Raw genomic sequence first — 26,969 nt, 5'->3', positions numbered from 1 at the left:
CTCCAGACCTCTCGAGGAGGCACACGAAGGAGGGCCTCAGAAGATGATCTCAGGGTCCAGGTAGGTTCATATGGAACGAGGCGGTCCTTGAGGTATTGCAGTCCTGAACCGTTTAAGGCTTTAAAGGTCAAAGCCAGCACTTTGAATTAGGCCTGGAAACTAATTGGTAGCCAGTGCAGTCGGACCAGGATTGGTGTAATATTCTCATGGCCACTGAATTCTGTACTAGCTGAAATTTCCAAATGAAGACAAAGGCAGCCCTATGTATAATGCATTACAGTAATCTTGAGGTTATCAGAGCATAGACAACAGTAGTTAGGCTATTCCTGTCCAGATAGGGGCGTAGCTGGGCCACCAGCTGAAGCTGATGGAAGGCACTCTGAGCCACTGAGGCCACCTGAGCCTCGAGCGACAGCAAAGGATCCAGGAGTACCCCCAAGCTAAGAACCTGCTCCTTCAGAGGAAGTGTAACCCCATCAAAAGCAGGCGATCTCCCACCCATCTGTTCTAGGGAACCACCCACTAACAGCGCCTCAGTCTAATCTGGACTGAGTTTCAGTTTGCTGGCTCTCATCCAGTCCATTACCGAGGTAAGACACTGGTCCAGCACTTCCACTGTCTCATCTCCAGATGTAAAGGAGAAAGAGAGCTGAGTGTCATCAACATACTGCTGACAACGTACTCCAAACCTCTGGATAACCCCACTCAATGGTTTCATATAGACATTAAACAATGTAGGGGATAGGACTGAGCCTTGCAGAACCCCACATTGAAGGTTCCATGGGGCCGAAAAGCATTCCCCAAGCAACACCCTCTGGGAATGAAATTCCAGTGGGAAATTCCAGTGGGACTGGAACCACTTCATAGGGAAGCTGAGGCAGCCCTTGCACATGTGCAGAAGAAAGCTTCATGAATAGGATTTGGGGGCTTACAGATGTGGTGAAACCAAACAGGTAATGCATACCAGGTGAAAGCATCCCTGCCTCCTATCTGGTGTGAACAGTAACATGCAAATGGAACTTGAAACACAGCAGGGGGAAACAACTTTGCTGCATTATAAGCTGGGACACGGGTGGCGTTGTGGGTTAAACCACAGAGCCTAGGGCTCGCTGATCAGAAGGTCGATCAGAAGTGCATGTATAGTACAATTGTATAGGGATGTGGGTGGCGCTGTGGTCTAAACCACTGAGCCTCTTCGGCTTGCCGATCAGAAGTTCGAGGGTTCAAATCCCCGCAACGGGGTGAGCTCCCATTGCTCAGTCCCTGCTCCTGCCAACCTAGCAGTTTGAAGGCACATCAAAGTGCAAGTAGATAAATAGGTACCGCTCCAGCGGGAAGGTAAATGGCGTTTCCATGCGCTGCTCTGGTTCGCCAGAAGCGGCTTAGTCATACCGGCCACATGACCCAGAAGCTGTACGCCAGCTCCCTCAGCCAATAAAGCGAGATGAGCGCCGCAACCCCAGAGTCGTCCATGACTGGACCTAATGGTCAGGGGTCCCTTTACCTTTAAGCTGTTAATGTGTGCATAGTCTTAATTGAATCAATGGGACTTACTAAGTAAAGGTGCTTGGATTTGGGCAGTAAATGACAGATAAAACATGCTTTGTGACCTGTTTGTTCCTTTAAAAAAGAGAAAGTTTGCCAAGTTGCACAGAGACTTGATAATAAGAATATCAAACTATGTAGACAGTGATACCCAATAAGCAGAAATCCCAGTATTGAATCATATTTGTGAAAACACGCTTATTTGGCATCCTTACACTCTCTGCAAGTCTATCAGGCAGGTGTTTCCAAAATGTGCTACAATGTTTTTTGGGATTGAAGTCTCAAAAGGTAGTTTGTGATCAGTTTAAAATATTGTATATGAAATCAGAAAAATTATACAATTCAGAAATTGATTTTGTTAAATCTCTGTTAATTTGCTCTTCATGATAATAAAGCAAGTTCACATCATTGGAAACTTAATTCTTATTTACTCTAACGTGATTTACAAACCATGCTTTTAAAAAGTACCGTTCGGATTCTCTTAATGCGTAGTACATACATATATACACTATACTCAAACTTCTCTTCATCCTTGTTGAAGCAAGAGCATCCTCTCAACAACTGTGTTTCACTGACATTTTTCTTCAAATGCTCTGAATGAGATGCTGAACCATTTTAATGGAGTCAAAAGAACCTCCCTGGATGAAGCGAGTATTGCAAAATCAGGTTCTTAATATCTGCAAGCATCTCCATCCCACACTCAAGATCTGTTCATAAACATCCTTCTGCCTTCCCTTCATCTCCAAACCCATTATTTGCTAAAGAGATCTGATTGGCTAAGAGGATTGGGAACATGATACCCTGCTTTTCACTGGTGCCAGTTCTAATCTGTTTCCACAGTGCAGCAAGGAATGAAGCTTACGCCCATCCCACATCTTCAATGGACTGTGCAAAATGAGTTTTGTTGCAGTCTTATTGGCAGAGGGCAAATGCCCACATCCTAGAAATGACCACAGAAACGGGCAGTAGTAGTTGGGATGCAGGTTACAGAAGGAGAGAGCCACCGTACCTTCTGTCACTTTCAGAAAAAGGCTGCAATAGATGGACAGGGAAGTAAAGGAAAGCTTGCACTGTCACTACCTTCATTAACCCCCATCTCCCCGCACGCTTTGAACGGATGCAGAAGGTGCAACTGCTGCAATTGTCAAGCCCGTATCTTTCACCAGCAATTAAATCTGCTGATAAACAAGCATTTAATTTTCCAGTAACTGGTTGCCACATCTAACTTTGTCAGGTAGCCTGTAACCTTTCCTCCTTCATTCCGGGTCACATGTCCTTTTCCATTCACGTCCGAAAACTCTAATTCCAAACTAATTTTTCCTTTCGTGGTTGCTGATTTTTTTTTTTTAAGCGGCAAAGGGGGCGGGGAACGAGGGAGGACCAGAAGGTGAACCTACTGGTGTTAACAGTCTCCTGCTGCGTCGTTAAGCGCTCCTGAACTCAGGTGATTATTTGGAGCCATGCCACGGTTGGAAGAAGAAGATGAGGAGGATGAAGAAGAGTGTCGGATATTTGCTTGCTCGCTGACGGTCGTTTGCAAGACAACCCTGTCGCCTTTCTGTCTCTTGCTGTGCTCCTGGTGCTTCTTCCAGCTGGTCGGAGGAGGAGGATTCTCGGAGGGTCCTAGCGTGGAAGGAGTAAGAGCGGGGCTGGCAATGGTTTGCGGACGGAAAACCAGCAAGCCTGTATTTTTCACCAGACACGAAGGACTTAATAACCACCCAGAGTAAAACTGGCAGACGAGTCAAAGGAAGGTAGAGAAGGGGAAATCATGGAGAGCAAAAGGAAACTCAATCGTGGTTAGAAGCAAAGAAAAAGAAAGAAATGCTACAGAGGAAAGGGGGGTGGGTAGAGAAAAAAAATAGAAATGAAAGTATAAAAAACAGAGTGAGAATCACTGATTATCTCTCTCTGCCCCGCCCCCCGCCTCTAAAACCCCCTCCTAATTTGCAAGTAGGGAAGGGGAGGGGGAGGAGCGGCATGTACCACTAATTCTCAAAGAGAGGGGGAAGGAGCCATTGTGACATACCCTCGGCTCCCACCTTCCCGCTCCCGGGTGCCCGGCTTCCTCGTCGGAGGCGTCGAGTCGTTGAGACCGGGGACGTCCCGTCAGAGAAAGGCCTTCAGGGAAAGAGAAGCACAAAGGAGGGGGGGGAGACCCGCTCTCTCAACGCCCCTCCCCTGGCGGTCGGGATGGTCCGTCCCGTTCCTTCGGTGGGAGGAGGAGGAGGAGGAGGGGCGGCGGGCGCGACGCCTCCCCGCGCAGCGACACACGGACCCGGCGCTGCGAAGGGAAGGAGGCGGAGGAGGAGGCTGCGCTGCCGAGCCGTAGCGGCGGCGGTTGCTGCTGCTGCTGAGAACGGAGCCCCCAGCATGGCCGGGTCCATTGTGGCGGCGGACGCTCCGCCGGCTCCTCCCGGCCGCCGCCGCCGCCGCTGCTCGTCCTCTTCCCCTCCATCTCGGCTCTGTTGCCGCCGCCCGGCTGCGCCCGCCCTGCCCGGCTTGCTCTCGCTGGGCTTGCTCCTCTCCCGCGTCTGCTGCGGTGAGTCGCCGCAGAAACTTTTCTCTTTTTTTCCGCGAAGGGGGCGGCGGCGGCGGCTCCTCTCCGGACCAAACCAGTTCCCTCTCCCCCTCCGTCGTCCGAGCGCGGGGCGCGAAGGGGCCGCCGCTGTGGGAGGGACGGAGGTTGAGAAAGAGCGAGCAAGCGAGGGAGGGAGAAGTGGCGGGCGGGACTTAGGGGAAACTTTTCCCTCAGCCGCTAGTCGGGAGAAGTTGCGTGTCCGGTGGAGGCGAGGTGGGCCAAGCCGGAGGCGAGAGACCCCGGCCGGAGGCGCAGGGGCGGCGGGAGGAGGGGAAGTGCCTCGCGTGTTTTCTCTTCATGAGGGGAAATGGAGGAACCCACCTCGAGGGTCCTTCCCTCCCCCACCCGCTTTTCAACATTTCGCGAGGGGGGGCTGGAGGGTGAGCTTATTCGGTGTGTGGGGGGGCGGTTGCTGCTTCTGGGTGTGGCGCTCGAGGGGGGCTTCTTGTGAAGGGGGGGGCGCGCGAAGCCGGGCAACAGTTGTGGGGCGTCGAAGAGCGTGCGAGGGTGTGTCTTGTCTGCAGCTCATGTTCCTCTGCTGAGAGAAATATTCGTTTTCTAGTGCGCTCGTTAAAAGGCACACACATTCACAGAGGCAGCGCTTTCCGAGCCCGTGGCTGCGCTAGCACGATCCACATCGCCATCCGTTACAGTGGCGGGAGGTTCCCCCCGCTTCCCCGACTTGGGTAGGCGGGAGCCTCGAAGGTCCGCCGCTCTTTTTAATAGTTTGTGTGTATTTGTGCGTTGCCAACCCGGCGCATCTGCTATTCCGGGAGCGCTCCTCTGCCCGGCGTCGGCGCGCAGGCGGAGAGAGTGAGCGTGTGTGTCCCGCCGCCTTGTTGTGTTTTGTTGTCGGCGCTGTTGCTGGGAGTTGGAGCTGTTGGGATTCCACTTGTCACTTGGAGCCGCCGCCGCCGCCGAGACCGTTACGTCCGGCATTCTGGGAGCTGCTCTGGCTGGAAGCTGCTCTCGCTCGTCTCCGTTCTGTCTCGGCTGATGACGGGGCAGCCGTGATTTGTGGGCAGGACAGGCCGATGCCATGATGTAGCTGGCCGCCGCCCCTTTAAATGCACCCCCTCCGGGTCTCTCTCTCTCTCCCACCCCATCCCGTCTTAGGGAAGCCCCTGACTTCAAAAACAACTGGTGTGCTTTGCCGGAATTGGCCAATAGCCAGTTTGATGGTGAGCAGCAGGTGCTGAAGCAAATGCGAATCTGTGGGGATGGCTTATCTTGGAACCACTCCTTTCAGGGACTGTTTGTAGAATCGTAGAGTTGGAAAGGGAGCACAGGGGTCATCTAGTCCAACCCCTGTAGAGTACTCTGTAAGGAGAGTCAAATCAGCTGAGTGCTCCACTCATTACACAGCCACAGCCATTAACAGAGTCTTCCAGACACTGATATACACCTGAAGATAATTGTAGGGTGGTGCAACAGATGCTTGTGGATTTACCAGAAAAGTGGTGTGTTTCATCCATGTATATACATCACTTCATGTCTACCTTAGTTTGTGCAAAAGCCAGAAATCCTATAGACCTCTGACTACTATACTTTCAAAGCTAGTTTAATACATGCTTTTTAAAATTATCTTTTATTTGCAGGTGAGGTGCTTAATAGCTATTTGAGAGAATTTGCTCCTAGAAGATCCACACTTTGTCCCTAAATTCCTCCTGGCTGCTTTCAAAGCAGTTGTTTAATATTTGGCTCTAAACATTTCCAGGTGCTAGATATGATTGTAAACAATTATATTCACCTTCTTCAGTGTTATGGTACGCCACCATTTCTGCATGATATCTCAGTGAAAATTCCATTAAAGACAGCAGGTTTCAGTTGATTTGATCTTTTTTAACTTAGAATTATAGAGGGTCATCTAGTCCAACCCCCAGCAGTGCAGGAGTCACAACTAAAGCAACCGTGACAGATGGCCATCCAACCTCTGTTTAAAAACTTCCAAGGAAGGAGAGTCCTCCACTTTCCGAGAGAGTCTGTTCCACTGTTGGAACAGCTGTTATTGTTAGGAAGTCCTTCCTGATGTTTCGTCGGAATCTACTTTCTTGTAACTTGAAGTCATTGGTTTGGGTCCTACCCTGTGGAACAGGATAAAACAAGCTTGCTACATCCTCCATGTGACAGCCCTTTAACTATTGGAAGATGGCTATCATATCTCCTTTCAGTCTCTTCCTTTCCAAGCTAAACATACCCAGCTCCCTTGATGGTTCCTCATAAGGCTTGGTTTCGGACCCTTGATTATCTTGAGCACCCTTCTCTGCACACGTTTCAGCTTGACAGTCAATATCTTCTTAAATTGTGGCACCAAGAATTGGACACAGTACTCCAAATGTGGTCTGAACAAGGCAAAATAAGAGCAGTACTATGACTTCCATTGATCTGGACAGTATATTTCTGTTGGTGCAGCGTAGAATAGCATTGACTTTTTCTGCTGCTGCATCACACTGTTGATGCATGTTAAGATTGTGGTCAACTAAAACACAGATCATTTTCAGGTATGTGTGTTATACAATCACCTGCATCCCTTTTTCTCATTCTAGATAGTATTACTAGTCATCACAGCTTTTTCCAAAATTGAAAGCTGAGGAGTTGGCTTATTTACAGCTCTTCATCTGAAGATTTTAAAATCTTCAACAAAAGGACTAATGTAATGAGGTATTCAAGTTCAGCTATATAAGTAAACATGAAATATTTACAGATCACCATAATATTACAACATTAATTGGAAAAATTAACACACACTGGCTCATCCTCCTTGAAGCTGTATTTAAGACTATCTGTGAATTAGAGGTTGGTAATGTGACATTTTTAGTTCTTTAGCAGGTACCAAGAGTGATAAGTTGTTCAATATCAAAATATTAATAACGTAACTATCATTTTAAGTTCTGCACATCTTTGAATTTTGTGGTGGTGTTCTTGGCTCAAAACTTACCAGAAGTGTTTTGAAATGTGTATTTTAGAAGAAAGTATGTTTAGAAATTCATACACTGAGGTAAAATACACTTATGTATGTTGTGATAAAATAGGAACATATAGCTGAATTCATCTGCACAGATTCCCCCTCCCCAGTCCAGTGATAGACAGCATAGAATCCTGAAATGCATTTCAGTCATGAAGGGAATGGAGCTGGGCTGGATAAGGACCTGCTGAGTCCTAAGCTGATCCAGGTACTGGCCCAGCTGGCAGTGGATCATATATGTCTGCTGTGTCAGCCTGGAGATGCTGCAGTGACAGTCAGCATTCTTAATTGAATTCATGAGGACTGCAACGTTGTTTTGCCTAAGATACTGAGATGTGAACCATCTTGTCTGGGGTTTAGATCTTGTCTCTACCATGAACTCAGCAGATGACCTTAAGCAAACAACTCTTGGCCTTGGGCCCCATCTGGTATGTGGCTCTAGTAAAACTTGCCTACATTGCAACCGTCTTGTAAATACCACTGACAAGAATATACGTATGTAGTACTCTGAACACACTAAGTAAATCCTAAGTTAGTATTTGTCCTAGACATATGCTTTAAGTTCCTTGAAGGAACCTAGCTATTGAATCTGTAATGTTTTGAATTACATATTGGAGATGATGAGGCATTAAACACTGAAGAATCGGGGAAAGCCAAATTCAGATTTTTGAGGTATTTTAGTAAAAGATTTACTTAGTGAAAATTCTCTGCAGACCATGGCATGTGGCCAAATGTAGTTCTTGTTGAATGAATCCTTGTCATATCTGTCAAGGTACTTAGAATATTTCAGTAAAAAATTAAGAGAGCCATATTCTACAGGATCTTCCTCTCTTCCTTTATATTGGCAGCACTGAATATTTTAATGATGGGCATGAAAATGAAACTAGTTTCATGTCTATAATTTTCAGGAAGAATTTTGTTCTTTCCTATCATACTTTTTAATCCTGTAAAGTCTTTCATATATTTATCAACACAAATTAGTCTAAGGACTCATCAGTAGCTCCAGGTATTTTTGAATGATACTGATTCCTTCCAATCAAAATTTTTGGCCCAGTGTTGAAATGGAACCTACTTTGGTTGCCCTAGTGGACCGCTTGTGCTGGGAAATAAGAAAAGAGAATGTAAACTTGTTGATTTTCCTGGAGTTCTCAGTGACAGTTGATGGCATCTCATAGGATTTGTGTAGGAGGGGACTTTTTTCTATACATGGTTCCACTGATTTCTGGGGTGCTTGCTGCAGAAGGTGATGCTGGGGGACTGCAGATCTGCCACTGAGGTGCAGCAGAGAGGATCTTGTTTCCCATGCATTTCAGTATCTATATGAAATGGCTGAGTGAAGTCCAGAGACACTTTGCTGAGCAGTGTGTTGGTTGCACCTACCTTTTTATCTCTTCTTTACCTTGGAGGCTAAGGAGGCAAGGAATCTTGAAACTGTTTGAGTGTGAGACTTGATAGGATGTAAAAAAAATGAAACTTAATCCAGACAAGATGAAACTGCTGTTGAGTGGGATATTTTTCTAAATCTGGATTTAGGTGATACAGATTGTTCTGGACATGGTTATACTTCCCCTCAAGGATTGGGTTCATAGTTTGGGCTGTTCCGTGACCATCATATTTGGCCTGGAGGCTTAGGTGACATCAGGACATAGGAGTTCCTTCTACTAGCTTCAGCAGGCACATTAGCTGTGATACTTCCTGGCTAAGTCGAACCTCACCCATCAATAATGCCCTAGTAACCTACAGATTATTGCAGAAATGTGTGATAAAAACAAAAACGTGATACAAAATGCTAGTGCCTAGCCTGGGTTGTGTGATTAGAACAGATGGTTGGAGTCTTGTATTATCTGTGCTAATTTTCTTTGTTTCTAGGCTTAAGGTGCTGGTTTTAACCTTTAGAGCCCAACATGGCATTGTGACAGGGTGTCTTAAGGATCACTTTCTTTATGTGCCATCACTCTGTTCAACACCTGAGCCTTTGTGCCAGATGCCATTGCCAAATAAAGTCCAGTAGGCATCTACTAGAAGCAAGATCTTTGATAAGGGCTACCGTATAGAATGCCCACCCCAGAGATTTGCTGGGTCCTGTTTCTGTACTCCTGGCTGTAAACCTCCTTTCAGTAAGCTGCAGCTTGTTGTGGCTTGTTTATCTGATGTGCTTTTCCCGCTTTGTACTTCTTGTTGTATCATATATTGGTTTTATTTTGTGAGCGGCTTTGATTTTTATTCCTGATAAGGTGGGATATACATTATTAAAATAAACAGATATATCTGGAGTTTTTGGCTGTCAACCAAAGCTGCTGCAGGATAATAATTTTGGTGCTTATTTTATTTAAATGATTTATTATATCCTGCTTTTAAAATAAATTATTAAGCAGTTTGCTAGAATGAAATATGTATGCGAACATTATAATGCATACATATATAATATATGTATACAAATTTAGCATTAATATCAGAATGAAACAGGTGGTACCATTAAAGTAACAATTATAAACTGCCTTCTAGAATTTTTTTTAAAGGTTTCAGCATCTTTCTCCAAATAGAAAGGGAGGATGTTCTGTATTACATTGAGTGAGAATTTCACCATTTCCATGCCACCACCAAGAAAGCCCCATTCTTGCACTCCTCCACATTGAATATATGCAAAAGGCAATCCAGAGAGCACAGCCTACAGTAGAGATCCTAACATCAGGCAGGCTCATATAAGTGTGTGAAGATATTTAACTGTGTCAGAGTTTAATACCTTAACTTTAGATTGATTCTGGAAACAAATAAGCAACCAGTATAACTGCTGTAGGATTGCTGCGCTATGCTCTGACCATCTCCCCATATTTTGCACCTTGAGACGGGCAGCCTTGTGAGAGAAGAGCCGTAATAGTTTGGTCTGGGCGTAGCTGGTGCACAGGCCAAATCTGCCTCTTCTAGACAGAACCATAGATTGTAAAAGTTGCTACTGGATGCCAGCACCACCTGGGCATCCAGGAACAAAGAAAGGTGCTTCTAGATCTAGTACATGGCATACTTCATAATTTCAGGGGGATCACAACCTAATCTGAGACAGGATGTACAGCTCTTTGCAGACTAGCAGAACTTCCAGCAGCAATTCTTTGGCTTAAATTTAAGTTTGTTCACTGAAGTTGAGCTGGGCAGGATGTGGTAGATAGTTTCCCCTTGCTAGCTGAAAATATGGCAGGACTTGAAATGATGTGGCAAAGTTAGCAGCCATCACATTGATAACCTTACCCAGCTTCTAGTGGTGATGAAAGCAAGGGGGGTAACTGTTGTGGGAGGCTACTTTAAGTTGGGAAAGACTGAGATAATTGGGTTTCCCCCTCTTATCTTTCCCCAAAGGCAAAGAGAGTTCAAATTTGAACACTCCAGGAAAGAGCCTGTGGGGAAGAGTATTAGGAGATGACAGGAGATAACTGTGACCACAAGAGGGCAATCCTGTCTAGGCAATCTGGTTTAGAGAGTTGGGGGTTTGTTAAAACGCTGGAAAGCAAATAGTTAAATAAATAAAAACAGCTGACTGTTGATGGTTAAGGGATTTGGGCTTGCACTTTGAGAGTGGCTATATAATAGCTATTCTGCATTGGCCTTCTTGCTTACCAAAACTACTTCTGCACACTGACTCAGAGGTTTGCATCCCCATCCAGCCATGAAGCTCACTAAGGTGACCTTGGGGCAGACACAGCCTCTTAGTCTAACCTACCTCACATGGTTTTTGTGAGGAGCTCCTTGAAAGAAATGTGGTATATAAATGAATTCAAGTAGAGCCTGAATGCTGAACCTGGTTCCTTCACATGGAGTACAACTCAATCTAAACAAGAGAGTGTTACTCAATCTCAAGTCAGGTTGCATACCCAAAGATCAGTCAGGTTTATCATAGCTAAGATTACTTTTGTCTTGTATGAATTAGGTAAGTTTTTGTTGCTTTGGCCCATATCTTTTTCTTCACAGTTTTAGAACTTCTCTCCATCAAATTCCTGGAAGACTATAAAAGAGTGAGCAAGATGTGCCATGGTCATACTGACCTCTTCCATTAGTTTAATTAGGGTTGCCATGTTTCAAAAATGGTTGAGATTTTTATTTTTGCCAAAGTTGCTGAGATACGAACCCCGGTACCTGGCTGGAAGGCACATTGGAAGGGGTAATTGGTCTCTTCATTTAGAAACTCACGCAACAGGGTCACCATTACTTGTGTGACAAACTTAGATTCCCATATGGGAGCTAATTGTTATAAATAATAGTCTAACCTCTGCTTCCTTCAGATTTAGATTGAAGGATTCATTTCAAGGATGCATGAAGACAAACTATTCTTCTAGTTGACCTAATAAACTGGAATAGGGTTCATCTTTTTAATACTGTGTAGTAATGATGCTCCCTGTATATATGCAATGATTCTAGCAAGTTGATAGTCATTTCTTAGTTGCCAGACCAGGTTTTCAGTTGCTATGGTGATTTTCCAGCATTCAATTCTCTGGTAGATGAAGTCAGTGTTACTCAGCTTTATATTTTAAATTTAGTTCTCTCAATTTTAAAGTGTTTCCAACCACAGTCATGTAAATGATTTCATATTTCAGATCACAAAATGTTGCTTCCATTGAGATGAACTTAAAGGCTCTTGTTCAAAATATGGCTTGTGGATTGTGAACGTTATCTTTAAGTTACTTTGCAGACATATAGTGAATTTTTTTGAGTTAAATGCTGTTAAGCATGAATGCATTTTGCTTTTAAGAACTACTTGGGATGGAAGTTGGCATGATCCATGCAAGTCTCTTTCAGTTTCAGTGGAGAAGGTTAGTGTCCTGTCTTATCAAGTGGTGCAAGAGGATGTAAACTTTCTGGTACCTGTTGTTATAACACCCCTGCTTTATTCAAACCTTTGCTGCTGTTTTAAATGACCACTTTCCTCCCTTCTCATGCCCATGGTGTAGACACTGGTATTGTACAATCTGCTTTCTCACCCTGACTTCAAACAAATCTAGAATTGTGATGAGGCACTACAAATCTTCCAGTGGGGCTTTGTGTGCACATGTGTATGTGTGATAAGAAATTACAACTCTACTATGTACATCAAATAATTCCATATCAATAGTTATGTAAGGGAACATAAACAGTACGGGCACTTAAAATCATTTCAAATTAGATCTAATGTTGTCTTGAAATTTTGTGTTCTAGTAGTTATTAGATTTATGAAAGAATGGGATTTATAATCAGCTCAGCTCTCTTTATGTGATACAGAGTATGTTAATTTTGTTAGAAAAGATATAATCCATATTTTTGTACACCACTGGTGTACATTAGACTGGTATAACCAGAGATTTTCAGTTAATTGCTATTTCTAGCTTTGCTGCTGCAAATAATGTCATCATAATCTCAACATCTGTCTCATTCAAAGCACCTTTTATGCAGGCAGAAAACATGGGTTCAAAGCTGTATTGTATCAATTGCTATCATTTAAGCCACGGTTTAGTGGTATGTGGATGAGCCTCAGCAACTTCCTTTCTCTTGCCACGTGGTGGGGATTAGTACTTTTGCCAAATTTACTTCTGGTTTCAAAGAATCACAGATTAGCATTATATGCAAACCAAGAAACAAACAATGGGGAAGGGTGCCCAGGGGAGGAATGCATTGCAGCAGAGAGGGAGAAAATCCATTGTGCAAGCCAAAGTCTGTCGCATGAGCAGAGCAGATCTTCCCTGAACACAGAAGTAGTCTGCAAATGTGTGTAGGTACCAGTATCCCAGGAAAGTATGGTAATGTTCAAATTTATGTCATCTGTACTAAACTTTTTATTGTAATATATCAAGCAAATCATTGCTAAAATTCCGGATAAAGGTGGTAATTTTGCTATGAGAAATTGCAATTAATAGCAGCTAAACTTTCACAGTGGTAAAATACATATGGACTCCATGATAACAGAACAAATTTTCACACAAGAATAATGTGTGATGTAAAATGACTCATATTTTGTTCTCTTTCTACTTTTCCCCCACCTTCAGGTGCCTTAGCTGGACCAAAAGTCGATCCACGTGTGAGAGCAGTATGGGGGAAGAGTGTTACACTGAAATGCATAATTGATATAAATGAAACATTAACACAAATTACATGGGAGAAAATGCATGGAAAGACTCCACAGACTATTGCTGTACATCATCCTGATTATGGATTTTCCGTTCAAGGAGAATATCAAGGAAGAGTATTTCTTAAGAATGCCTCACTTACAGATGCATCAATCATCCTAACAAATATTACCTTCTCTGATTCTGGAGAATATGTATGCAAAGCAGCTACATTTCCTCTAGGAAGTTCCCAGTCATCAACAACTGTAACTGTGTTGGGTATGCTTATTTTTTATTTATTTTGTAGACATTCTACCTACCTGTTTGAAGATCAGTATTAAAACTGGAATTTGCTATATGTGTTTCAGCACAAGAATTGTCACTTTTGTTTCTTGAAAGTCCTTGCTTTGTTTAGAAAATTAACTAAAGCAGTGGAGATTCAACCTGGTAAAATGGTTATCTTCTTGGTCTTTTGGCTATTTCATACCTCACTGTGTTTCAGTTAGGTGGATTTTTTATTCCATTGATTAAGGTTTATGCTCCTTGTAAGCCACATTGGAATCATTCTTGAAAAAATACAGTATAATATATACCTAAATATATCTAGATAAACTGGTTCAGCATTATGAAAATGGTAATGGCCAAAGAGGTTTCCTGAAAGACCATTTGATTAACATTCCTGTCTTCCCCTACAGTAGAAAGCTGCAGAAGAGGGCATTGCATGGGTGCTGTGGACCAATAATAGTTTCAGTATACAGTGGTGCCCCGCAAGACGAATGCCTCGCAAGACGAAAAACCCGCAAGACGAAAGGGTTTTTCGGTTTTTGCGACGCTTCGCTAGACGATTTTCCCTATGGGCTTGCATCGCAAGACGAAAGCCGATAGGGAAATCTCGGGGACCTTTTTTTAAATGCTGGCGGTGGGGAGCAAAGCCTTCCCCCCCCCTCCGGACTTCAGAAGAGGTCCAGGAAGGCCGGCGGGGGCGAAAGGCTTTGCTCCCCACCGCCAGCATTTTAAAAGCGGTCCGGGATAGCAGGGAAGCGCTTCCCGCTATCCCGGACGGCTTTTGAAGGCAGGCAGGGGGGGCAAAGACTTTTGCCCCCCGCCCACCTTGGGAAGAGGTCCTGGACCTCTTCCGAAGGCGGGCGGGGGGCAAAAGTCTTTGCTCCCCCCTGCCTGCCTTTCCGGGAGAGCGGAAAAGGCAGCGCTGCCTTCCCGCTCTCCCGGAAAGGTAGGCAGGGGGGAGCAAAGACTTTTGCCCCCCGCCCGCCTTCGGAAGAGGTCCAGGACCTCTTCCGAAGGCGGGCGGGGGGCAAAAGTCTTTGCCCCCCCTGCCTGCCTAACCGGGGGCTTTTAAATCGCCCCGGGACTGTCCGGGGCGATTTAAAAGCCCCCGGACGGCTTTTGAAGCCTCCCCCCGCCGCCCGGCTTCGGGGCATCGTCCCGATGCCGGGCGGTGGGGCAGGAACGCCTCCCCCCGCCGCCCGGCATCGGGGCATCGTCCCGATGCCGGGCGGTGGGGCAGGAACGCCTCCCCCCGCCGCCCGGCTTCGGGGCATCGTCCCGATGCCGGGCGGTGGGGCAGGAACGCCTCCCCCAGCCGCCCGGCATCGGAACGATGTCCCGAAGCCGGGCGGCCGGGCGGGAAAGCCTCCCCCCGCCGCCCGGCTTCGGGGCATCGTCCCGATGCCGGGAAGTGGGGCAGGAACGCCTCCCCCAGCCGCCCGGCTTCGGGGCATCGTCCCGATGCCGGGCGGTGGGGCAGGAACGCCTCCCCCAGCCGCCCGGCTTCGGGGCATCGTCCCGATGCCGGGCGGTGGGGCAGGAACGCCTCCCCCAGCCGCCCGGCTTCGGGGCATCGTCCCGATGCCGGGCGGTGGGGCAGGAACGCCTCCCCCAGCCGCCCGGCATCGGAACGATGTCCCGAAGCCGGGCGGCCGGGCGGGAAAGCCTCCCCCCGCCGCCCGGCTTCGGGGCATCGTCCCGATGCCGGGCGGTGGGGCAGGAACGCCTCCCCCAGCCGCCCGGCATCGGAACGATGTCCCGAAGCCGGGCGGCCGGGCGGGAAAGCCTCCCCCCGCCGCCCGGCTTCGGGGCATCGTCCCGATGCCGGGAAGTGGGGCAGGAACGCCTCCCCCAGCCGCCCGGCTTCGGGGCATCGTCCCGATGCCGGGCGGTGGGGCAGGAACGCCTCCCCCAGCCGCCCGGCTTCGGGGCATCGTCCCGATTCCGGGCGGTGGGGCAGGAACGCCTCCCCCAGCCGCCCGGCTTCGGGGCATCGTCCCGATGCCGGGCGGTGGGGCAGGAACGCCTCCCCCAGCCGCCCGGCATCGGAACGATGTCCCGAAGCCGGGCGGCCGGGCGGGAAAGCCTCCCCCCGCCGCCCGGCTTCGGGGCATCGTCCCGATGCCGGGAAGTGGGGCAGGAACGCCTCCCCCAGCCGCCCGGCTTCGGGGCATCGTCCCGATGCCGGGCGGTGGGGCAGGAACGCCTCCCCCAGCCGCCCGGCTTCGGGGCATCGTCCCGATGCCGGGCGGTGGGGCAGGAACGCCTCCCCCAGCCGCCCGGCATCGGAACGATGTCCCGAAGCCGGGCGGCCGGGCGGGAAAGCTTCCCCCCGCCGCCCGGCTTCGGGGCATCGTCCCGATGCCGGGCGGTGGGGCAGGAACGCCTCCCCCAGCCGCCCGGCTTCGGGGCATCGTTCCGATGCCGAGCGGTGGGGCAGGAACGCCTCCCCCCACCGCCCGGCATCAGAACGATGTCCCGAAGCCGGGCGACCGGGCGAGAAAGCCTCCCCCCGCCGCCCGGCATCGGAACGATGTCCCGAAGCCGAGCGGCGGGGCGAGAAAGCCTTTGTCCCCCCTGCCTGCCTTCCCAGGGGCTTTTAAATCGCCCCGGACAGCGGAGAAGTCCTCCGCTGTCCCGGGCGATTTTAAAATGCCGCCCGCCAGAAGAGGTCGGGGGAAGGCGTTTTCCATAGGAACGCATTAATTGATTTTCAATGCATTCCTATGGAAAACCGTGCATCGCAAGACGAAAAACTCGCAAGACGAAGAGACTTGCGGAACGAATTAATTTCGTCTTGCGAGGCACCACTGTACAGTGGTACCTCGGGATGCCAAAGGGATCCATTCCAGAGCCCCGTTCGCATCCTGAGTATAACATAACACGTGACTGTGTGGGTTGTGTTTCGCCGCTTCTGCGCATGTGCGTGATGTCATTTTGAGCATGTGCGCATGCGCGAGTGGTGAAACCCAGAAGTAACACACTCCATTACTTCCGGGTTGCCGCAGAATGCAATCCAAAAATACTTAACATGAAGCTACTTCAACCTGAGGTGTGACTGTATGTACTGTTTCCATGTATATTTGCTTCCATGTATACTAGCTATCTCAAAACACTTTACGTCAAATCTAATGGGCTTTGTTCATTAATTTTAAACCGGTTTCATGGCCTCTGACTGATTTTTTGTTTGTTTGTTTATAATTATTGCCTCTTAGTTTTTATTTTTAATTCTGTTTTACTGTATTATAGTTCAGCTCATTGACTTGGAATACCTCAGAAGGAAGGGCTGTTTAGACATTTTTAAAATATATAAATACTTCTAGCCCCTTGGTAACAAATTGTCTACTGAGCTGATGATTTGCCATTACTTGGTGATATTTTCACACATTCTCACTAGGGGGAACGTAACCTTGTAGCTTCTTCAATGAATAGAGAAAATATGTTTTATTATCTGACGGATTTGTCTAGAATAGTTTTAGTTAGCTAGGTATTCCCCTGATTTAGGTTTGAATGCTATTGTCTGGAAATGGAACATTCAGTTGGATTGTATTACAAAATTCTGCGAAGTTGCAGCAATTAGTATTGTAGCTTAGGAACATAAGAAGCTGCTTTATACCATGTCAAACTATTCTTCTATTTAGCTTAGTATTGTAACTGTGTTGTGTGATAACTAACTTTAGCCCCTGAAATCTCTCTACATGCCCTCTCTTAAAATAACTGTTGGACAATTTCCTTGTACTGTCCTTCCCATATTTATTAGTTGCTTAATTAGATTCCAGCTTTCCCTAAGTTGGGATTCAAGGTGACTTAAAACAATTTAAAAGATAATAAACAAAAAAAACTATAAATTAACTAAAACAAACTAGTTAAAAACAAATAATTAAGACACATCAGAACACATTAAGAACCAGGAATTAAAATATATTTTGTCCTGACAGTAGACTATTGATCAGCATCATCTGTGCCTTAAGTTTTCAAAGGCCTGTCTTGGTAGGAAGGACTTATCCTGCTGATGGATAACAAAGATGAAGCAGCCACAGAAAAGACTGTGTCATGTGCCACCAGCACCAATGCTTCTAATGTTGATGGAGCTCAGAGGAAGCTATCACTTGAGGATTTTAGTACATAGGCAGTTTCATATAAGGAGGTTTTTCAGGTAGCCTGGGCGCAAGCTGCATAGGCTCTTGACAAGGTTGCTGGTGACGAAGTTAGAAGTGTGTCCTTGTTGTTTTTTTAAGTCCTTAACAAGATTTTTTTTCTTTGTTTACAGAATGTTATAAAATATAAGGAATTGGTTTTAGCAGTTGTTGTAATTTGTTCTGGTAAAATATGCTTCTCCTTGAGAAGGTGCTTGATCTTAATCAAAATGAAGCATCCTCATCCTATGCTTCCTTTTTTACCTTTGTGCACAGCAACAAAATGTTTTTTTCTCTCTCTTTTAGAAAGCTTAATTCTTGGCAATAAATGTGGCCTTCACAAAATAGCCACAGCCTTCTACATAATGCTGTACCCTCTTAGCATTGTTGTTGTAACATTTGTGATGCACGGTTTGCTGTTTGATGCCTGCCTCCACCAGTAGATTATTATATTGATCAGAGGACAACTCATTTCTGAAATGACCCAGAACATAGGATATGTTCCTGTTGCGTGCACTTCTGCTGCCACAGGAACTTTCCCTGGTGACTACGACATCAACAGTTGTTGGTGTGTTTGGAAAACATTAAGACTTGCGCTGCAGTGTGAATAGGCAGAACCTGCATGGTTTCTATCAATATTATTCTAAATGTTAACTTTAGTATTTTGCAAATATGGGGAGATTATTTATTTGTGTTTAATCCCTTTGTTTGCAAATGTTGAAATTCAAATCATTATTTCTGGTAAGCTAAAGCAAGCTGGGTGAAGCTGTGATATGGGATATTCTTTGTTATAAGATTAGAATTTAGAAGGCAATTTCCAAAATAGGGGTGAAATGAAACAGCTTAGATAAAACAGTGGTCTTCTAGGAGGAGTCCACAGCAAGTGTTAATAAGGTTCACATTCTATGCAGCTTCAGATGTATAGTAAGCTGGATCTTGGTTTCTGCATTTTACAGGTTTTTCCTTTAGATTGTAATAAAATGCCCTGCCTTTAATTCTGATCCCATTAATGAAGGCATTTTCATAAAAGAAAAATAATGGTCAGTACAATTTAAATACTGGAAATTCTCATCCTGTTCCTTTCACTGGTCCTATTCCCAAGTGCTAATTCCCACTAATTCCCACACCCTGTACCCTTACCCACCATCTTTGTGAGATAAGGAAGGGACACGCTTTTTAAAGTTTATACCTCCTTGATGTGGTATGTTTCTGTAATAATGTATCACACCCAAGGGCAGTTTCTTACAAGTATTAGATTAGACAATGATGGTTATTATTTCATATAACTTGGCTGCAACCCTTCAAAAGCAGATTGACTTGAGAGTTAGGTCTGACCCCCGCCTGGATTTATCATAAAATATTAGTCTCTAAACCCATTATATCAGTGAAGATCCACATGAGACAGTCTCCAAGTTAAGACTTGGCAGGGCAGACAGTAGTCCTAGTTGCATGTAAATCTATTTAAGGGAAAATGTCTAGTCATCCTAAGGTACATTGCAAATAAGTACTTCATTTAGACATTCTTACTTTGCTCAAGGAGGAAATAATATCAGGGTGAGGTTGTGAATTTTAATAGTGGTTTCCAAAGAAAATAGCTGCTGTGGACAAGTCTTCAGACCATTTTCTGCCTATTATTGGTTGATATGACCTCTTGGAACATTGCAAAGAAGTGCTTCACCCCCTACATCCTTCAGGTTTAGTCAGTTGATTTATTAATATTGAAAATAGATTAGTTACTTTGATCTTTGTTTGTCTTTCTCAAAATCCAACTTCATGTGCTTCTTTATTCAGTATCCAACTTAAAGTCTTTTTTCTTAATCCTGTATCAGTTCTGAATCTAATGTTCCTAATTTTATCTTTCCTAGTTTCTCTTATCACACAGAATTTATCAACAACTCTTATCTATGTAGCATAATGTTTAGATTAACGTATTTAGAACAAAAAGGGTAGACAAATGACTATTTTTCCATAGAGCATAATATATAAGGCATTGCACACAAGTGCTCATAAAACTTGTATTGGACAAAATTTATTGTGATTGGAACAAACCTAGGCAAGTTGTGGTTTTCACTCTCCTCTCTGCAGTCTTCTCATGTGCAGCTGCAAAGAGTTAAGCTTCATTTTCTGTTCTTGATTAAATCTAATTTACGTTGCACACATCTGACAAATTGAGGTTCTTCTTAAATCATGGGTTATGAAGCTGCTTACCTACAGTGTGGACATAGCCCTATACTGTGGTTAATCCAAAATTCAAAACCAAAGCAGAAAAGCTCTGGCAGAAAAGAAGAGGGAAGGATGGGAGTGGACAAGGTTCATCTATGGCAAGTTGAGAAATGGTGTGATGAGTCAAGTACTCTTTCTCTGAAACACTCGTGGCTTGTTTTTTGTCCTTAAAATGCAAATGAGTTAAAATGGGAGAATGGCTGCAAGTTTCCTCTGTTGGAACTGTTGGGTAGTTGATTCTAAGATGGAAACTTGCCCTTTGTGCTTTATTTCCTATGGGGAGGTGTGGCAGGAAGAGGCTGGGGAAGAGGAGAGGGAAGCAGGGATGTTAGCCAACTGTATTACTAGCACTAGGAAAGATCAATAAGTGGTCCACTGAAACATCCAGCAATTTTCAGGTGAAAATTGTTTGGAAATCGCTGCTGTTTAGGATTGAGCAGCATGCGACAAGCACTGTCACTTGACTGGGACCATCATTTTGTTCTCAGATATCTAGTAGTGTGAAGAAAGACTTGTGGTTTAACTAGCATGACTGAGAAATTACCTAAAACAGCAGTTATTCAGTGCCCAGAGTGTAAAGGACAATATTTTCTTGCTTAAGTGGTTTACTGTAGGCTAAGAATTTCTGCTACTTCATGAGAACTTATCTTTCAGTCTTTCTCTGCAACAATAAATGTTAGAAACCCATATTTAATCTTTGCAGTAGTAATTCACAGGAAGCCAAATATTAACATACAGGGATGGGTTAACCTATGTGTTAACCTGTTCCACCCCCACTGATATTGACAGTAGCAGAAAGAAAAACTCCAGTGAACACAGTGCTGGGGAGGGTGCACTGCTATGATGGTGGTGTAAACCATTCCCTCCCTGGTTGTTGCATTGATCATTAGAATGGGGTGTGCCTGTTTCTGTGCCTTGTGTGTTTGTGACCTGTATGCATGGTGGAGAGGGAGGAGTGTACCCACAATCACTGCTTTGTAGTAGCTTTCTATACAGTAGATTTATGAAACACAGACTATCTAGAACATCCTGAGCATTCTGTCATAATTTTAACTATTGATGTAGATAACAAAATGAATTTAAATGGCGCCATACTTCATGGTCTAAGCAAAAAAGTAGTATTATCTAACTTTGTTTCAGAATTAGCATGTGCAAATAGCCTTTTCCCAAATTTCTTACAATTACCCCTTCATTGCAGCCACCCGAACAACACCATTGCATTTTGGGGCAAAGTGTTCAGTGGGGATGGGGGTGGAAGCAAGGCTTACTACTGACTGTGTAAACTTTCCTCTCTGGTTCAAATCTTTACTTTTAAATGTATACCCCATTCTTCCAGTGGAAGCTCAGGAGGGCTTACAACAAAGGAAAATAACTATTCTGTTAAATCGACCATTTAAAAATGGATGCTTGGTTGAACTTCCTAAAATGAGGTCTACTGCATAAAAAATAAAGTGCTTGGTAAAACTGAAAAGGGCTAACCTTCTGGCAGAAAGCACAAAGGGAATGGGGGTGGAGGGTGGTAAACAAATCTCATCGGGTAAGTTATTCCACAGTCTGATAGCTATGGAATACGATCTCTCTCACCTCAATCATGCTTCTGCTACAGGCAGACTTGGGAGACAGGCCTGTCCAAAAAAATCTTAGGAACAGTGTAGGCTGGTAAGGAAGGTATATTGGACCCACACAGTTTAGGACTAAAGGTAAGCACTAAGACTTTGAATGCTACCTGGAAACAAATTAACAGCTAGTGCAGCTGTTGGGTAAACACTCACAAATACCCTTCCTATATTATCGACCAACTGAAGTTTCTTAAGATTCTCTCAGGTACCCTTGTGTAAAAGTACATCTGTTCAGGAATGGACACATCACTATTTGCATTCAGATGCAAAGCTGGAAACAGGAGTACCCCCAAATTGCAACACCGATTTTCGGGGGCCAATACTCTCCAATAGACTGTATCCCGGGGTGGTGGTGGTGGTCTAACTAGGAGCATTGTTGTCTTGATTCTGGGCATCAACAATTTTTCTAATGTCTGATGAAAATAAGAATAAGTGTACCCTTAAATTGCACACTGTTGACAAAATGTTCTAAATCCCTAAATCCAGAAGCTCCATGTAGACATTGAAATAGCATGGAGGACCAGACTAAACCCTTAGGTACACTATTGGCCAATAGCCAAGGCATAGTATAAGAGTCCTCTAGTTTTATTTGAATGAACTGTGGAACTTGCTATGAATAAACTATGGAACTGTAACAGAACTCTGCATGTCTTGGCTCTGGCAATAGGTTTAATTGCTTAAGTGGGCAGTAACAGTTTGTCTTTATTAATGTTAATATTTATCTTCAGTTATTCCCATTGGAATGTACTATATCCTCATATTTCTTATAAATGTGACATTTATTCAATTCAAGGTGGCTGTACTGATCTGATTAGGAACTGAGCTATTATGATACTGTGTCTAATTACCTGGCAGAAGAAAGCCCTATTGAACTGTACAGAATAGGTTTGCACTGCTCACCTACTTGTTGTTTACTAGCTGACTAATTTTTCAGGTAGGCAGTGATGGACTACATGGTGTCCTGCCCTATTCAATTTGTACAACTGAGAAGAATTATCACAATAAGTCAAGTAGAGCACTTTTCTTTTGAAATAAAATTGCCGATAACTTCAAATAAATGTAATGCTAGTTACCATAACAATGTATAGAAAAAAGAAGCTATGTGAAAGGCATTCACTGTCAGGCTTGAAGCCCTTCCAGAAGCTATTTAGGAAGATTATTGATATGGTAATTGGCAGTATTTATATATGTTTGTGTTGAATACCTGGAGGTGGTTGGAGGATGGATGGCGGTTAATGGATTGAGGTTGAATCCCAACAAGACAGAAGTTCTCTTTCTGGGGGGCAGAGGGTGGGCAGGTGTGGGGAATTCCCTGGTCCTGAATGGGATAACTGTGCCTCTGAAGGACCAGGTGTGTGGCCGGCCTTGTGGTCATTTTGGACTCACAGCTGTCTGTGGAACCACAGGTCATTTCTGTGTCCATGACGACTGTTCACCAGCTCCAGCTGGTGTGCCGCCTGAGACCCCACCTGTCTGCCCACTGCCTCACCATAGTGGTAGATATCCTGTTTATCTCCTGCTTGGACTACTGCAATGTGCTCTATGTGGGCCTACCTTTGAAGGCGACTTCAGAAACTACAACTAATCCGGAATAATGCTGCTAGACTGGTGACTGGGAGTGGCCGCTAGGACCATATAGCACTGTTCCTTAAAGACCTACAAGGTGTTGGTGTTGACCTTAGAAGCTATTAACAGCTTTGGCCCTATATATCGCCAGGAGTCTCCACCCTCCATTGTTCAGCCCAGACACTGAGGTTCAGTTCTGAGGGGCTTCTGGCGGTTCTCTCGCTGTGAAAAGTGAAGTTACAGGGAATAAGGCTGAGGGCGTTCTCGGTAGTCACACCTGTCCTGTGGAATACACCTCAGATGTCAAAAGGATACATAATTATACAGCCTTGTGTAGACATCCGAAGCCAGCCCTATATCAGGATGCTTCTAATGTGTGATGTTCTCTTGGGTGGTGGTGGTGTTTCTGTATATTATGTTGGAAGCTGCCCAGAGTTGCTGGGGCAACCCAGTCAGATGGGCGGGGTACAAAAAATAAATTATTCTTATGTATTTTTCTGTAGTTGAACCAGTCGTGAGCCTAAAAAAGGGACCAAATGCTTTAATTGATGGTGCCAATCAGACACTTGCCGCAATTTGCACAGCAGCTACCGGAAAACCAGCTGCAGAGGTTCTCTGGGAAGGTAGTCTTGGTGAAATGGAATCCACTTCAACTTCATATCCCAATGAAACTGTGACAGTGGAGAGTAAATACAAAGTGGTCCCCACAAGATTTGCTAGAGGAAGGCATATAACATGTGTTGTGAAACATCCAGCCTTGGAAAAGGAGATTAGAATGGTGTATGTGCTTGACATTCAATGTAAGTAAGTTGCAATATGTTCTCTGTCCTCATTACTTTGTCCTCTAAAAACATTTCATATTGCAAGTGATAGGATATCTTGTTGATATCAAATATCTCCAGGCTTTTAATACCTTTAAATGGTTCTAAATAGCCTTTGACTTAGACCTTGCCCTTTAAAAATAAAAGCCCTGGGTTGGGAACAAGGAAGAATGTTGACATATGTTTCCTCTCTCAAGTCATTCTACATTGAGAAGTAGCTAGTAGCTAGCAATTGCTCTTTTCCATATTCTGATTTGGGTCCCATCCCAAGGTAACCTGTGATTTATTGTTCGGCCATATTTATAATGTGGCTTCTCCCAGAAATATCTTGATCAGATTGCTTAAATGGTCAGGACCATTGCACAGCACGTTTGAATTATTCCATAGTAAAATCTTAATCTTGTCGTTACTGGCTATATATAGTCAAATAGGAAATAATTATGTATTTCACACTCTTACTTTGGGTCTTTGAAGTACCAAAACTTCAAGTTACATATAGACTTAAGAGTTTATATGTAACTTGAAGTTTTGGTACTTCAAAGACCCAAAATAAGAGTGTGAAATACATAATGTGTTAACTTTAAGCTACAGGGTGCCCTGGAATAACAGCAGTTATCTGGGGTGGGGGATCAATTCAGGGGGTGCATGGCAACCATATTCTAATTAAATTCCAGGTTAACTGAAATTGATAACCTTCAGGATAGTTTCCACTACTTAATGCTTATTTATTAGAATATGTTCCTGACAAATACATTTTGAAGTTGTATATATGATCTGTGCAGATAAAGTGAAATAAATAGTATCTAATTTAGATAATGTTAAATGTGATGAGAATGTTAAGATGGTTTCTTAACAGCCCTCTGACTGACAATTTCACTTAAGACTGTTCCTTAATGGAATCAAATGTATTATGTCCAAATTCTATTGACGGTGCAGTTTGACAATGATGGCAAGCAGGCAGAAGGTGAAATCTGTATAGGTTAGGTATTCATTAGAAGCTAAGAAAATAATTTAGATGGGGGCTGTTTAAAGTTGCTAGATTCCACAAAGTCTTACTTGATTGTTTTCCATAGTTGCTTATGTTTATATATGTTTGTAGATTCCCCCGAGGTTACAGTGACTGGGTATGATGGAAACTGGTATATCGGAAGAGAGAATGTTTTACTCAGGTGTAATGCTGATGCAAATCCACTGCCAATGGAGTTTACATGGAGTCGGTAAGTTCTTGTTTAATTCTCGCATTCTTAAAAATGTAAAATATTTTTCAATTCTGTATCTTAATTTCTTAAATATATATCAGTCTGTGAACGCTATGTTGCAAATAGTTAATTTAAATTGCAAAGTTATGGAATTAATTATCATCCAATGTGGTAGTAGCACTTAGCATACGTGACTTCTTTAAAGGATAAGGGCAATCCAAGGAAAATAGGTTATTCAATGGCTATTAACCATAACAGTTCAAAATGTTCATCTTGAGTGGCAGTATACCTCTTAATTTACCAGATGCTTGGAGCAAACAGAGTGTGGCTGTTTGAATCTATATGAATGAATTATATTAATATTATATGACTTAATTGTGTGATGTGAGATGATTGACCAGAATTGAATATACATTATTTGGAATGGGCATAAGGCTAAATTGGTGTATGGACACCTAATGCTCAGCTCAGCACCCTGAGAAGAGAATTGTTTTAATACCAAATTTGACATTGTATACATCTCACCAATATTTTAAAGTAAATGACTAGCTCTTAGGAGTATGACAAAGTCTCAATGTTTGTGGCAGTGTCTGCTGGGATCTTAGAAGTCAGTACAGAAGTTGAGCAGAATTTCAGGATGTCGAAACATGACAATTGAAATCCTTGTATATTTCTTTGTATGTCTTCATGATTCTCACAGTTGCCTAGCATGGAACTCTGTTTTGGAAACTGAGGGAACTGTGTTACAGAAACCTAAGGCTGTTCAGTGGTTCTATATTAGTTTTAGAATACATGAACAAAATTACTGCTGAACTCCTTCAGTTCTCATATTAAATAAAATTGTGAAATTCAGTTTTTTATTCCTCTTACTTTGAGACACTCTGCACACGAACTTATTTGCTTCTAGAGAAGGAGAACCTCTTAACTATTTAAAATTATCTGATTTGAATAAAATATTAGATTTGGAACACTCAAAAATGCCTCTTTGTGATTCAGGTTGGATCGACATTGGCCTGAAGGTTTACAGCCTTTAAACAATACTCTGCATTTCAACAGTCCATTGACATATAATTATACTGGAACTTATGTTTGTACAGTGGCTAATCCACTTGGTCAAAAAAGTGATCAAAAGACTATCTACATACTAGGTAAGTCACTGGGTGTTTTTTTCTTCAGTATTTGAACAAACTTCTTAATGAGAGGTCAGCAATATAATGGTCATAGTGTGTTATTTATTGTTTCATTTTAACTATTAGCTTGAGAGAACATCATCCAGTTTGCTTAAAGTTCCTTGTAAGAACATTTCTATTGCATGGGATGTATATTATATAAGCAAAAATATAGGGGTGTATCTGCACACAACGCTGACAGAAATAATGGTTGGCTTTTTAGTAGCTGGAGCGACAGGACTTTGGATTAGCCTTAGGAACGCAAGTGGGCTGTAAGTGGGCAAATATTTGCCCTCCTGTAAAGATGATTGACATGACATAATCTAGTATGATCTTCAAAAGCAAACCAGTACACTTTTCTTTACTGTTGACACAGCTGTGGTTGAAATCAGGAGTTGGGGAAATGGAGTTTTAAGTAGGAGTTTTAAATGTCCTTAACAATAATTTAAGGTAGTGTTTCTTGTACTGTGGGCTAGGGATTGCCGGTGGGCGTAGCCTTGGCACAACAGCCCATCTAGTGCCTCATTTTCTGCCCCCTGGTCTTTCTGTAACTGAGACCAGCAGCTCACTGCATGCACATGTTTAGACATAAATGACGGTTAGAGAATGAAGCTGTGGCACGCACAAAAAGGGGAAGGAGAAGAATGGGTGGGCTGACAGCCTGGCTGTATGTGAGAAGGAGGAGAGAGAACAGGAAGAAGGGAGGCAAAAGGAATGGACAGATGGAGAGAGAATTCTTCTGGGAACTTCATTTCAACAGTGCTTGCATCCCATTCCTCTTGTTCCCCACACAGT

The 26,969-nt window shown here is 44.1% G+C and overlaps 1 protein-coding gene across 4 annotated transcripts in view; it reads left to right on the top strand.

Annotated features, from left to right (window-relative positions):
• Positions 1 to 3,797: 3,797 nt before the first annotated feature.
• Positions 3,798 to 26,969, top strand: part of NECTIN3 (nectin cell adhesion molecule 3) — a 40,742-nt gene continuing 17,570 nt past the window's right edge. For 2 of the 4 annotated variants that reach the window (XR_014167764.1, XM_081908489.1), the window contains exons 1-5: positions 3,798 to 4,087; positions 13,097 to 13,435; positions 23,489 to 23,785; positions 24,906 to 25,023; positions 26,002 to 26,153. Coding sequence is in view for 3 of the 4 variants with exons in the window: in XM_081908489.1 (XP_081764615.1) it covers positions 3,919 to 4,087; positions 13,097 to 13,435; positions 23,489 to 23,785; positions 24,906 to 25,023; positions 26,002 to 26,153 (1,075 nt within the window). In the remaining variant the exon portion in view is untranslated. Of the gene's footprint in view, positions 4,088 to 5,119; positions 5,308 to 13,096; positions 13,436 to 23,488; positions 23,786 to 24,905; positions 25,024 to 26,001; positions 26,154 to 26,969 lie in introns of those variants that run through there. The other 2 variants (XM_081908488.1, XM_081908490.1) reach the window with 2 other exon arrangements.

Source organism: Podarcis melisellensis, assembly GCF_964234715.1.
Source record: "Podarcis melisellensis genome assembly, chromosome: 4".
Taxonomy (NCBI): domain Eukaryota; kingdom Metazoa; phylum Chordata; class Lepidosauria; order Squamata; family Lacertidae; genus Podarcis; species Podarcis melisellensis.
The sequence above is the reverse complement of the archived record's forward strand: the minus strand, read 5'-3'. Positions and strand labels throughout refer to the sequence as shown.